This window comes from Betta splendens, chromosome 13 (genome assembly GCF_900634795.4).
Source record: "Betta splendens chromosome 13, fBetSpl5.4, whole genome shotgun sequence".
NCBI lineage: Eukaryota > Metazoa > Chordata > Actinopteri > Anabantiformes > Osphronemidae > Betta > Betta splendens.
Window position 1 is genome coordinate 11,583,177 of NC_040893.2, and position 14,390 is coordinate 11,597,566.

The 14,390-nt window shown below is 47.7% G+C and overlaps 1 protein-coding gene across 13 annotated transcripts in view; it reads right to left on the reverse strand.

The window, feature by feature from the left end:
- The window catches only part of mecom (MDS1 and EVI1 complex locus), a 109,153-nt gene that overhangs the window by 6,246 nt on the left and 88,517 nt on the right, over positions 1-14,390 (reverse strand). For 2 of the 13 annotated variants that reach the window (XM_029172411.3, XM_029172413.3), the window contains 10 exons: positions 10,876-10,978; positions 10,652-10,765; positions 10,280-10,391; positions 10,013-10,160; positions 9,697-9,877; positions 5,367-6,756; positions 5,089-5,179; positions 3,678-3,704; positions 454-620; positions 261-338 (listed from right to left, as the gene is read on the reverse strand). In XM_029172411.3, coding sequence (XP_029028244.1) covers positions 261-338; positions 454-620; positions 3,678-3,704; positions 5,089-5,179; positions 5,367-6,756; positions 9,697-9,877; positions 10,013-10,160; positions 10,280-10,391; positions 10,652-10,765; positions 10,876-10,978 — 2,411 coding nt within the window. The remainder of the gene's footprint in view (positions 1-260; positions 339-453; positions 621-3,677; positions 3,705-5,088; positions 5,180-5,366; positions 6,757-9,696; positions 9,878-10,012; positions 10,161-10,279; positions 10,392-10,651; positions 10,766-10,875; positions 10,979-14,390) is intronic. The other 11 variants (XM_041073439.2, XM_041073434.2, XM_041073433.2 and 8 more) reach the window with 11 other exon arrangements.

Consider the following 14,390-nt stretch of genomic DNA (forward strand, 5'->3'; position numbering starts at 1 on the left):
AAGAAAACATACATAAACTCTGTTCTAACTGTGGACAGGAATTTCCTAGGAAAACATCTATATGCTGCTAACAAATGAGCGTCTGCCTGTTTGACAATACACTACAGCGTGTACTGTAGATATGCTGCTGTCATCCATGTTTGTGGTTAAAGACAAATAATTCATAGAGTGTTAATGTGCTGTTGTGCAAAGCCTGGTTCATTTCATTTGAAGTAAGGAGAATATACAGGGATTCTGTGAATGGAGGATTTTGATTTTACCTATATGGTTGCTCTCCTGTATGAGTCCTGAGGTGGCGGGTCAGGTTGGCAGAGCGTGGGAATATTTTCCCACAATATCTGAAAATGAATTTAAAAAGTACAGTTTCAATTTGTTAGTTCAGTAAATTAAAGGCGGGCAGCGTTTAATATTGAAGATAAGCGGAAAATCCGATGGAAGCAGTTGCGTAGCTACCTGCATGTGTAGCGCTCCTTGCCCTTGCGCAGCAGCGTCTCTGGAAGCCCAGAGGGGGGGGCTCGGAAATCGAACATGGAGGGGACAGCGCGCAGCAGGTCGCCAGACTCCGGCTTCAGAGACCCAAACGACTCCAGCTTCTCCGCCATGTTCTCGATGGCCGACATCTGAGGAGAGAGGAGACAGGAGATGAAGAGTGAGGAGTTACTGTTGCGCTCGAAGAGCATGACGAAGCCTTGCAAAGATGGAAATGTCTTTACATTAGCTTCAAACTCCAAATATCTACAAATGAATAAATAAATGGCAATTAACTGTTAGACGCTCCTCACTGAACACTTTATAATTACACTAGGTTGGTCAGAATTTATGAGCCATATTTACGGGCATCACACCAGGTGAAATGAAGTCAAACAGGTATCGGGTGAATTCTTATTATGACGTTCATCAATGATTCACGCACCCAAGGTCAAACTTCAAGTATACACATATAAATGACTCGTACATGTGAGACGGATTCATACAGTAACTTTGCAGCTAAGCAAAAGCAGCATGCTTCCATCCACCGCCAGTAAAGAGCAGGTGTCAAACTCCTTAAGTCAACTCCTAGAGTCACACTCATACATGCACAGATGCATAAATTCACAAACACAGGTAGGACGAATGCCTGCAGCCAATCTACTAATGAAGCCGAACGTTTACCTTCATCAGATACTCGCACTTTGTGTGTGCGTGCCATGCTGCACGGTGGCCGTCGCTGATTAACTGACATCAATATACGTGAGAGAGAAAATATGTGTGTGCGTGCGAGGGAGGGAGAAGAATGTATTTGTAATGCATTTGTATGTGTGTGTGTCTGCAGACGTGCGCATTGTACTCGAGTGTGATTGCACGGGCCGTGTATATCTGCGTGGTGTCAGATACATGTCCGTGTGTGGGTGTGTGTGGGTGTGTGGCAGAGGAGTGATTCATGTCCACTGCTGGGCTGTAAACCATTCTGTGCACAATGCGGCAAGACAGCACATTCGTCAATATGAAAGATGTTGACATTACTGATCAAGGGCCAGACACGGGTAATAATGATATCGCTCTGCTGAGAGGGGCGGGATGGGGGAGGAGCGGGGGCTTGGAGGGGTAGCGAAGGCAGAGCTAGGGGAAGGGGGGCGGGGAGGGGCTGGGGTGAAGGGTTCCCAGAAGGCCGCGGGGCCTGTCAGCCCGTCTCACACACAGACAGGAGTATTTTTTTTAGGGGGTCGACAAATTTGCATTATTTTGCGTGTCCTGAGTCTGCAGCCTGTTTCTTATTCTTATTTCAATAAGGCAACAAATCAATAGTGATTCGGCTCCTCCACCAGAGCCCTGCTCCCGCTCTGACATTCCATCTCCTGTTTTCACCCCCTGTCACTCCCAGGCTTCACGCCAAGATGGAGCCGACCAAAGGGACGGAAGGGGAGAAAGAGAAGCGGAATTGGGGAGAGGACAAAGAACGGCTGGGAGATAGGTGAGAGGAGAAAGGCAGGAGGAAAAGAACAGAAGACAAGAACCGAGTCCGGAGAGAGAGCGGCTGATGGATGGCGCCGGAGCCCGGCGGTGGGAGCGGCTGATTAGGAGTGACGGCCGAGTGTAAAGTTCCTGCCGCAGCCGTCGACGTTCCCACTGAGGGAGGATGTGGAGTGTCAGGTCCGTTTGATTATGAATATGCCAATGCCGCCTGCCACGGATCAAAGGCGCGGGAGAAGAGGAGGGGAGGGTTGAAAGATAGGCGAGGAACTGCACGGGAGGGAGGGGGCCGCTTTAATTATTGTTTCTGAATGTACACTGTGTATTTCACTGGGCTCTTTTCAGGCGCTGGAGTGAATGCTCAGTTAGTCTGTCTGGCTCAATGGGAACCCATTAATCTTGGGAACATTAAGGCCCCTAAAGTTGTCGGCGGTGCGACGCCTGTCCGATAAGACGGAGTTTGAGAGTGGAAACTACTCCATCACACGTCGATCTATTGGGGAACTCTGATCCCACCTCAGTGCACTCGTGCCGCTGCACTTTATTAAAAGGTAAATCCCCTAATGTTCATCAGCCTTCGCCTCTGTATTCTTTGAATGAATGTAACGCCCGGTTGTAAAACACTTATTTAATGAGGCATCACAAGTTACTGTGATGGATGTCGATGTCACAGAGGGGAATCGTGAATAGACGGAAGTTTTGCTGTGCAGTTAGAGATTTCCCTCAACCAGACAAACCTTTCCTCACAATAAAATTAGAAAATAAATAAATAGAAATTCCAATTTATTGGATTCGTTACATTCATTATTGGATCTATGAGCATCAGTCTGCTCGGATTACACTTCAGAACCTTTTATCCATTTTATATATGGTGAGTCATGTTCATTAGGCCACTGTTTGACAATACAGCACCGGGTGTGAAGGAAGGAGAGTGGAGCAGGGGGTAAATGGCTCCACATTTGGCTCTAAAGTGATTTTTCAAAGGTTTTATAGCCCCCCTATTTCTTATGCCTTTGAATGAGAGACACACATTTTCCAAAAACCCCGTGTCCTTCCCCCTGGGCAGTGTGCGAGCATCTGTGAACTTGCTTGTTGCTGTAGCGTCGCTCTGGGACCAGCAGTTGATTGGCTATCTTCAGATGTCTGGGATGCTGTGAGGGCCTTAATTAGCGAGATGCATTCTCAATTGTTGATCTTTATCTGGAACCAGATGTTTGGAGGGAGGAACTAACCCTCTATTCCCCCTGCCAGTGTCCCAGTGAGACTGTTACCCTTGTGCTGATGTAAAGCAGAACCCCCCCGCCCCCCCATGCCCATTTGTAAGAGCCCTAGTTCATTCTTCAAATAAGCAAATGTATACTTCGAGCTGCTGGATGGACAGGGTGTAGCTGAGCTGGAAATCCCCATTTCAAATCTTTCATGTCTAACAGGACTGGGAATACTGGATGTAAACACATCAAAAAGCAAGACTCAAGCACACGGGCCGCCTCACTACAGTATACATATTAATACAGCGGTCAGTACAGACATTCACATGAAATTCTCACACACAAAATAGTAATGGACACAAGTCCAGCCGGCTGGTGATGTTGATGGGCTAAAGCCATGCGGATGCTGGGTGATGTCAGTTGTAAACTGTTATGCAGCCCATGCATACATGAGAGGCTCGGGGTCTGTTTGGTAGCGGGACAGGCAGGAGAGTACTGAAGCTTAAAAGAGAAACTTACCCAAGTTCTCTGATCTGGCAAACGAAACTGAAGGACGGAACAGAAGGAAAAGAGAAAGCAGTCAGAACCAAGGAAGTGTTGCACGTATCAACAGCTTTTGATTGGACACATGTGGGAGCAGAGAGGATGATGGGTCTTGGTGTGATTAACTTTGAAATGAGCAATGAGCTGCCTATCTGCAGAGTTACGGCGCTGGAGTTATATGAGGCTCTAATAGTTCCGAACACTTCCTGGTGTTCAATAAGCTCATTATAGCAGGCTACAAATAAAATTCCAGTATGTAATCTAAGCCAGTATTGCTTAGCAATAAAATGCCCTGCCAGGAAATAAGAAGCTGAATCACTAAAGGTTAAAAAAGTTTCAGTCCCCTGAGCTTTGCAACCTATTTTTTTGATATACGGCCCAACAATGAGTCAGGTGACTGAAAACAAACCCCCTAAAACGCATACAGAAGGGCCTCCTGCCTACTCTGAGCCGGACCTGCCCTGGTCTGCTGTTTCTGGGAATGATTTGTGTGTCCAGACATAATAAAGTCATAAAGATGGCCTGAGCACTCTGTTAAAGTTTCTACTGATAGGACACCTCATTAAGGCTTGTGGGACGGCCATGTGGCTGCTGCAGGCCGGGACATTCAGCAGTCTGGACAGGGGACATAAATCAGACAAATGAAACAGCCTGTAAAAACCAGACCTGAAACGGCCACAAAAGAGGGAAAAAATTCATATGCCTGAGAAAGTGGTGTTTTCACTTTCCTATGGACTGTTCTCACCCGGGAGGGAAGACTGGACAAATGAACGTCAATGCAACATGTCCCATACACACACACACACACACACACACACACACACACACACACACACACACACACACACACACACACACACACACACACACACACACACACACACACACACACACACACACACACACACACTGGAAATTCTGCCACAGGGAGCCCAGGGGCAAAAACCGTTGCTTTAAGAGCATATCATTTTTTATATCGTAATTAAAGACGCATTGTGGAAAGATGTATCATCTCGTTGCCTTCTTGTGCTTCCACATCTGTTTCAGATAGCCAAGTATGGGCTTCACAGGCAGTAGTTCAATAGTGCTGGAGACACATAATAATCCTGATTAATCTCGTGGTCACCCTGGGACAACCGTCCTGAATACGATCTTGCTGCAGTCTCATCTGTTGTCAAATCATGGCCAATGTGAATTCAAAATCACGGTGTCTGACTGACTGGCTGCTCAGACAAAGATGTAAACTCCATACACCAGATGACAGATTGTGAGGTGGAGCTGCGCTGATGAGAATGTATGATTTAGTCCCTTGTTTAAAAGACGTGATTATAAGTCTACGAAATGCGAAGGGGTCCCGTTTCCCACAGATGACACATTCACAACCCACCTGTGGATGGAAGAGGAAGCCTGGAGCCGGCCGCATGTATTTGTCTTTCAGCGTCTCAAACGGATCGCTCATTCTCCTCTTCTCAACCCTGCTAATAGTAGATTTCTATCAGCTCTTAACGAAAGCACAGCAGCAAGTAATAATACACTTGTACACTTCATTTACCAGTTGTAAGACTGTAAATGGCATAGTTATTGCCTTTTTAATGAAGCAGGAGATTAATTATGTTATATACAAATTTGAGTTGAGGCTCAATAAGCTACTGGTAATAACAATACCTGTAGATAGGGTCCATGAAGAAAGGGGTGGGTCTGGCATGTTGTAAGGAGGTGTCTGTTTTGGGGATCTCCATGGTTCCCTTCCCCTCTTCATAACCCAAACTCTTCTTTGTCTCCTCCTCCCTGGGGGTGCGTCCACGGCCCCTGGTCCCCAGACTCAGGTCCAGTGGCTGATCCTGACCGGAGAGGGAGGCCTCTGGCTTAGAAGGAGTGAATGCGGGCGACTTCTCCTCCTTTCGCTTGGTCGTGAGGTCAAACGGTGACTCGGCTGCAGACTTTCCCTGAGCCTTCTTGCAGTCATCTGCCGGTGACTGGGGCTCACCCTTGAGGCCTGGGGGTCTGAGGTCCCTGTCTGGGAAGGGGTAAATAGGAGGAGAGAAAGCCGGGAAGAAAGGCAGCGGGAACATGGAGGTATAGGGCAGCGATCCGACCTTCTTGTCCTGCAGGCCAGCCAGCCCTGTGGAACCAAAGTACTTCTCAGCTATGGAGGCGATGGCCTTAATAGAGTCATTCACGGCTCCTGTTACGGCCGTGTGCTCGTCCAGCGAGGACGGGATGAGGGATGGGCCTGGAAAGTCTTTAACAGCACTGCAGCCGGTCAGGTTGGGGCTCTGGGGGCCGCCCTCGCTCACCTTCCTCTTGGGACCTTTGCCGTTTTCCCGGGCAGCAACCCTCTCCCTCTCGCTGTCCATGTCGCTCTCCAGCTCAGAGCCCGACGTACTCTCCAGGTCGCTGCCACTGGGCGTGCTGACGTCATCCAGGTCGCTGCTCTCGGACTGGTCGCTCTGCTTGTTGCGCTGCTTTGTGGAGGACGAGGAGCCCTGGAGGTGGAGCTCGTGCGGCATCTGACCGCCAGGGGAGCCGCCATCCTTGCACAGGGCTTTGAGAAGCTCACGGGACTCCTGCGCGCCGGGGCTGGGAGGCAGCAGCGGGCTCTTGCTCAGATCCGCACCAGGCGCAGTGACGGGCGCGTGAGCTGGCTGTCTGGCCGGTGACGTGGTGGCGGGGATGAGGGGCGGCCGGTGGTACAGTCCGGAGGGGAAGAGGCCAGGGAAGCTAAAGGGAAACGACGGGGCGGCCGGGAACGTTAGCCCGGCGTGGTGGCGACTGGCCCCAAAGTAATCAGCCAGCCCGGCGCTGCTGTGCCCCATCGCCAGAGCGGACTTGTCCAGGCCGGGGGCGCCGGGGAGCGGCACACCCTGGGCAAACAGCCCCCCTGCCGTGAAATGGTTCTTCCCCTCACAGAAGCGCCGGTGTTTATTGAGAGAAGACGTGGTGCTGAACATCTGGCCGCAGTCCTTGCACTTGATCTGCGTGCGGCAGTCGGCGTGCATGCGCTTGTGGCGACACAGGTTGGAGAACTGAGTGTAGGACTTGTGGCAGACCTCACCTGGAGGGACACGGAGACAGATACAGCAGGTCTTAGTATGCGGCACACACCCACACGCAACAACCTCACATCATGACATTTGTAGATAACATGCTTCAGGCCGGGGAATGCAGCATGAATTATGCGCTCGCGTTCCCATCAATGCTGCGGCAACAGTTTTCCAACTAAATAAGGAAGAGAGGTGTGTTCAGATCCTGGCATTGTCATGGGATGTTTCTGGTTGATCGTGTGAGTCAGTACTGCCACTCATCACCTGCACATCAAACCAAATTCCCAGTCATCTCCAGGCCCATTGTCCTCCCAGGGACGCTCCCAGGGAGTCCATAAACAATCACACATACACACATAGACATGCAGAAACTGAATCTCACACACAGACAATACACAAAATACACAAACAAGTACACACACACACACACACACACACACACACACACACACACACACACACACACACACACACACACACACACACACACACACACACACACACACACACACACACACACACACACACACACACACACACACACACACACACACAGTACAATGGCTCTATTTTAGGTTTGTGAAGGAAGCCGAGTTGAATGAATCCTATCCTGCGCTCCGGTTCCCAGGGACAGGTCTCACGTCCTCTACTGCCCCTCTTCCCCCTCTGGGCCGCTCCCATCACCCGCTCAGCCCCCTCACCTTGTCCCCATAGCTGGGTCCCTGTCGTCCTGCACTAAGCAACCTCCTCGCCGTCAACCCGCCTGTCCTTCTGTCACTCTGTCTGACCCTGGTAGACAAAGCCCAACCTCTGCCTGGAACTATCCATTGCTATTATTAATCTGTCAGCACTATCTGATACTAATGGATGATTTGTTTGAATCTATGAAGGGGCAGCAGTTACTTGTTTTCTACATATTGTTTTTCTATGTAAGAAAAGTCATGAATGGAAGGTGTCTCTCTACATTGTTACCCATTAATGTCCACAAAAAATACTTTTCAGCTTGGCTACATTACAGCTGATGTTGTAGAAAGACTTTGATCATTTCAGTGATTTCAGAAAGCAGATGATTGATTTTGCTTTCGCTGTTATTAGATATTCAAAATGAAAATAAGGAAGTGGTTAGGCTCACACCGTGATTAGACTCTGCATACTTTGGACACTTTCCAGCCTCAAGGTGCAGAAAAGGCCGATTTAAAGCGACGGAGAGGAAGAGCAGGAAAAGTATTGTGGAAACGGTTTTAAATAAACACTACGGAGAGAAGCCAACTGGGGATTTACGAGCCAAGAGTGCATGCGAGCTTATAAAACTGTAAACTGGAATGAATGACACCCAAAGACGCAAAGAAGAAGAAAACAAGAACGAGATTTAGAAGAAGCAATCATAACAGAACGGTAGCATTCTGAAAACATCTGAACAAAAAGGACGATGGGCTTGATTTGTTCGATCCTGCATGTGATGTTGCTTCTCTCACAACTCTGCACGTGTCTTGTAACACTTATGAATACATTTGGCTGCTGTATATTACAGCCAATCAAGTGATTAAAGGGAATCCGAGCGTGCCTAGATTGTAGATATTCACAGACATGTATAGATTTACATTTCTAAGTTAGATTATGCCACATTAAAATGTTGCATCACAGACTGAACAAATAAATCATGTCCGTTTAAGGAAATCTGTGCACTCAGTGTGTGTATGGGGCGGTAGAGTTGCTTCTTCTCCTCTGCCTTTTACAAGCACAGCCACATGGCCCGAGCAACACTACAAGTCCTGCGCCATAAATCATGTAGTTGTGACATTTACAAACTAACAACACACATGCATGACACACCGAGTGTGAGATTTGATTCGCTGCACATGTGTATTCGTCGGCTCCTAATAAAGTGAAACTAAATATTATAAACACATTCCTGAGAGGAGAGCGGTGGTTAAGTAGTGGCGAGCGGAGTGTCTGAATTAATAACTCAGCGAGCCTGAGTGCTTCACTTTCACGGACACACACACATACATACAAACATAGCACACAAACAGAATCATGACTACAGTATCCAGAACACACACATACATGCACTTTAACATTCACACAAACTTTAAATACACATCCAGACACACACGATGTCTCTCAGGCAGCCATCATGTTTGAGGCTTCTCTGTCTTTATTACACAGCCATTAGTTGTTTTTAAACCTGCATATTTTCTGTTGATTACAGCAAATGGACTCTTATTCAGAGGAAGTGCAGAGAACTGTGCTGTACATGTGGTTGCTATTTGTGAGGAATGGTGGCTGTGGCAGAGGGAGCCAGGAGAGAGAGAAGAGTCAGAGGTCTGCACTGGAGATGCAGCCACTTTGGCCCGTGTGTAAACATGTGTGTATGTGGTGGGCCTGAAGTGCAGGGTCAGGGCAGGAGATAAGGGCCAAAGGGGGAAGGTCATAATGCTTTAGGGAAGGGGGACGAGATCGGTGGTGCGATGGTGGTGAAAGTGTGAAAGGTCAACATGTGTCTGGTTCCTGCGGGAGTAAGGGTTTACTACAAGCAAATATCTCTCTGTGTGTGTGTGTGTGTGTGTGTGTGTGTGTGTGTGTGTGTGTGTGTGTGTGTGTGTGTGTGTGTGTGTGTGTGTTAAAGCAAGTGAGAAGGCAGCATCAACCAAAGGTCACTGTGAAAAGCAGTATGGTTATACAGAGTGGGATTGGACTGAGTCGTAGAGTCGTATTCTAGTTTTAATCCCATTATCACCACGAGCCAGCAAAAATAATGCATGTCCCTCCTAATGTAAAAGCCAACATGTGCTCAAAGGATGCTACATACTGTATGTGGCTCTAGAGAAGGAGCTGAGGAAGGATTAATGTGCATTTTTGGCAGAAACATCACAGTTTTTCTTAAAGGCAGTTCACAAACATGTTGTTATTAGAATTATTATGACATATAACGTACTGAGGAGACTTACATAGGTAGGGTCTTAGTGACTTACACATGAAGGGCTTGACACTGCTGTGGATGTGCTTATGCTGTTTGAGGCCTGAAGACGTAGCGAACGTCTTGCCACACTCAGAGCAGGCGTGGGCGCGCGCCCCGACGTGCTGTGAGCGGATGTGCCTCTGCAGGTTACTGGGGTCTGTGAACACCTGCTGGGGAAGGAACCACACAGACACACCAGGAAGTTACTATCCGCTCCTTCGGACGCGCCCGTTGGATAATGAAGGGCGGCGTGGCGGGCGAGGAGGCTCGGGCACGGTCAGAGCCGTCAGAGGTCATCACTTTACCTTTGAGCAGTTTTCACATTCGTAGTGCTTGCCGCTGTCGTGCGACATCTGATGTCGGATCAGGTTTGATTTCCAGTTGAAGGCCTTGGGACACTGGTCACACTTATATTCCCTCTCCTCAGAGTGAGACAGAACATGGGCCTCCAGACTGCAGAGCAAGAAAACAGTCAGCTGTATCACACGACTGCAGCTACACACATCCATAGAAATAAAGATGATGATGATGATGATGATGATGATGATGGAAACCTGGTGTTATTCACTTACGTCTGGGCATCAGGGAACACCTGGTCACACTCTTTACACTCGTGGAGGCCGTGGGACATAAGCAGAGGTCGCAGGTCTTGCGGTTCCTGGGCCTTTAGGTCGCTGTCCCCTCCTTCATACACAAAACAAAAATAAGTTGAGAAATGACAAATACAGACAGACTGAATGGCTTCTTAAAACATACAAGATGTGGCCTCAGAGTCTAAAGCCTTGGACAAATAATGCATGCTGCCAAGGGGGTAACTCGGGCTCAGCAGCACATGACATCCTTTTCTTCTCAGCTTACACTGAACACATCGCAGGTCGCGCCACTTTGTAAACTTTTTCAACCACAGTGAAAATAACAGACACATTTAACAGTAAGCGCCAAACCTGGGTTCAGAAACGAGGAGGGGGGCATCCCACACGGCTGCTTCTGGTGGTCCAGCAGCTGGTTGCGGGACTCAAAGTGCTGGTCGCAGTCCTCACAGCGGTACTGTCTCTCCTCTGTGTGAGGGTAGAGTGAGAAACAGCATGAGTGTGAGCTGTATATGTTTCCTTCTGGCCCAGACTATGGTCAGATATGTGCTCATGTGCATGTGCTCTGCGGTGCGGACCGTGAATATCAGGAGCCATGGTGTCACATGAATACTCTTCAGCCTTCATGAAAAGCAGCAGCTCCTCGCCGGGAACAATCTCTCTGATGACTCTGTAGAAGATCTGCAACAAGGAAGATGAAATGCTGCGGTGAATTTTACAACTAGAAAGACCCTGTGGCTGATGAGGCCACAAATGTCTTATCTAAACCAGCAGAGGTCAACGCACGTTCACTCGATCACACACATGCACGCACGCACGCACTGTCTGCGAGAGCGTGCCCATAGTGAATGTGTGAGTCAGAGAGGCTCGGTGCATTTAAAGAATCAGCTGAGAGCGCCTGGGACAGCGTGCCACTTCCTGCGGACACAATGGCCTTTCTGTGTGAAACAATCAGACATGGCTTTATTTTTGGAACGCTTTACACTGTATTACCTTCCTCTTGCCGCATCAATGTGACAATGATGGTGGAGGAATTTATTAGAAATGCGGCAGGAAGGAGGACAGGGGGCTGCCGTGAAGGCGCGGGTCACAGGTACACCCGCCATAAAGGGAATTCCTGAACAGAACCGTACACCACTACAGCCACGCGGGCTCCGCTGAGAGTCACGATAAATATCTCCTGTGACAATAAAGACCGTGATGTATTCTGACGGAAGTTCTAAAATTATTCATGTCATTGTTCCTACTTTTGGCAAATGATGACAAAACATGACCGATTTCTTTTTTTTGTGATTAACTGTAAGAGAGTCACCGGGGTAACGACGTCTGAGCGAGGCAGATCTGTGCATGCTAGTAAACCAGAAGGCAGTGGTACATAGTAACCGATGCAGCTTTGAGGTACAGTAGCATAGATGCATGATTTAAATTCAGGCATTAAAGGACGTTTGCTGCCAAGAAAGTCGGCGGGAGGTTGACAGGCACTGCAAGTCTGACTCCCATTACTGGTTATCCAAACCCAGACAGACATAACACACACCAAGTTTAACACAATTTCCGCATGATTTGACTGTTCATGTGCCTTCATTCAGTTGAGAAGCTTCTTGTTGTCTGTTGAAAGCCGCAGCCCCTTTGTCACCAAGACACAATAAAGGCACCGAGCTGTCAGGGACTCGACGGGAGCTGCGTGTCCGCGCGGACGTGGACGGACGCCTCGCAGAGCGCTGGGGCGCTCATGCGCTGACGGACAAGCTCCTTCCTGTGTCACTCACCTCGGTAAGACCGCAAAAATATTGTGATTTAGGAACAATTGGACGGCGGCTCAGACAGACGTGTGCGTCTGCAGGGATTCCGCTCCAGGAGCCTGATACGGGGACTGAGGAAGGAGGCTCTTTGGAAAGCTACCAGGGCGTGGACTCGGGCCTCGCTACATAAAAATTAATGGACACTGTCAAAACCGTTTTGTTCATAAAAACAAGAGTGCGGGTTCACGGGAGAACGCAACCATAACTCTATGATTTTAGTGTGTTTTAAAAATAACGGAAAGCAATTAAGAAACCCAGTGAGGAAGACCTAAGACTTGAAGACTTAACAAGAGCTCTTGTGGCTCTGAGGCCGACCTCTGACCTCCCGCTTTAAGAGATCGATTAACATCTGTACCTCTGCTTCTCTGCACCCGAACAGTAAAAGACGTGTGTTTAGGGCCGGAGCAAGTGCACGCGAGCCGGCACGGGAGGGTTGTTAAGAATAGGAGGGAAATTCCCCCAATAGCGCCACCCGTCTCCTGAGGGTCAGTCTAGATAAACCCATGCAAAACATACAAACATGCAAACAAACAAGAACTTGGTTTGGGACACACTGACACACACACTGCCAGTCTACTGTACCAGGAACTTAATATAATGAGTCTGGGATTTTTTTTTACTCCTGCAAAACTTGTTGTTTATGTTTATTTATTCAATTGTCAAAGGTTTTAACCCTCAGGGGCCATAATCTGACTACTCTGTTACCTTGACATTAGTCATTAGCAGAGTAAACGCAGTCACATTTTCCCCGGGTCCCACCCTGTTGGCTGACTTCTCAGTCACACACAGCTTGTTTGACAGCTATGCCATTCACTAACACCGTCCTCCCACAGCGAGCTCCTAGTCCGAGTAACGCTCTCGGTGCAGACATTTCAAATCTCAAGCCACTGTAACAAGTAGGAGCCATGGAAAGAGAAGATCGCATGACATTCACAGGCAGGGAACAGCCTGCCTTGAATAAATAGGCTGAATTCAACGCATTTTAAAACAAAGTTTATAAAAAGGTCAGAAAGCAGAAAGATTTTGTGTCGCATTGTGTAGTCGTCCTTTCTTAGTAGCAGCGTTGTGTTGTGGCCTCCTTGTAGCTATCAGGGTCATGCAGCGCATTCTGTGCGCTTGGCAGCCGTTGTCTTGGCTTGTTAACAAAACCATTTCGTGACTTAGATAGCAGTAAAGGCTCCGAGTGCACAATGCAGATGGTTTCAGCAAATTGGATGAACATGTAGAGCGAGGAAGCCAGAGTGGCCCTGGTCAAGACACACTGAGCCAGATGCGGGGCCTTTCTACCACAAAACCAACTTAACGAATGCAGCTAACGCAACGCAGGCACTGCAGGATTGAGGTCAGGTGTAAATTTAGTCTGAGTAAAAGGGGGAATATTAAAAATGGACAATGATCTTTTAATAACAAACACCAGTGCTTTATTCTTCTCTCTATGTGATTTTACCTCTGTGCTCTGTGGTTACAGTGAATGACTGTGTTTAGCTAATATGGCCTTCAGCCACTTAACCCACTCAATACTGAGTGAGAATCAATAGAGCGAATGAGATTAACGCTCATATCCCCCTGCACTGTCTTATGAAAGCCTCTTCAGGGCCTCGTCAGATGATGTTAATTACGCTTTTAATCCATTTTCCTTTCAATTGACTCACTAGAAGGAGAAGCACAGTGGAGGGGTTTTAAACACTAATTGCCCCAATTATGTTAACAACAAAACATGCTGGTCATAGAAGGATCTATATAAGTAATGCTCAGGCTGACTTCAGAGGTGAGAACCAGATCGGGGTCTGAACACAGACAGAGCTGCGTGTTTTCTTATTAGTTCCTATCTCTGAATTCTCCAGTTACATCATGTTTACTCGGGTTTTTCCAATTTGTGAGTGATGGCGCGCAGAATTAATTACAGAGCTCAGCGACACCTGCCATCGTCTCTGCTCCAGACTTTTCTGTTGTTTTCCACTCTGCTGTGTCAAATATATAAAGCAATAAAACGCAGAGGGCATAAAAGTAAAGGTCGTCCTCGTTAAAATTAGTTAACATGATGACATTGTGGCTAATGCTAGCAATTACAGAGAAACAAAAATAATGCAATCTTAAATGAACAGATGGCAGAAACATCTGCCATCTGAAACTTCTTTTAAAGAGAAGATAAGTGTTAATAAAAGGTCAGAGGATATTAAAGTAGTTATAACCTTTTTCTCACAGTGCATCTATTTCAGTGACTGCAATAATTCTTAATGCAAATCTGACATTTTGTTTTTATCATTTGCAGGAATCTGATTCGTTACTTT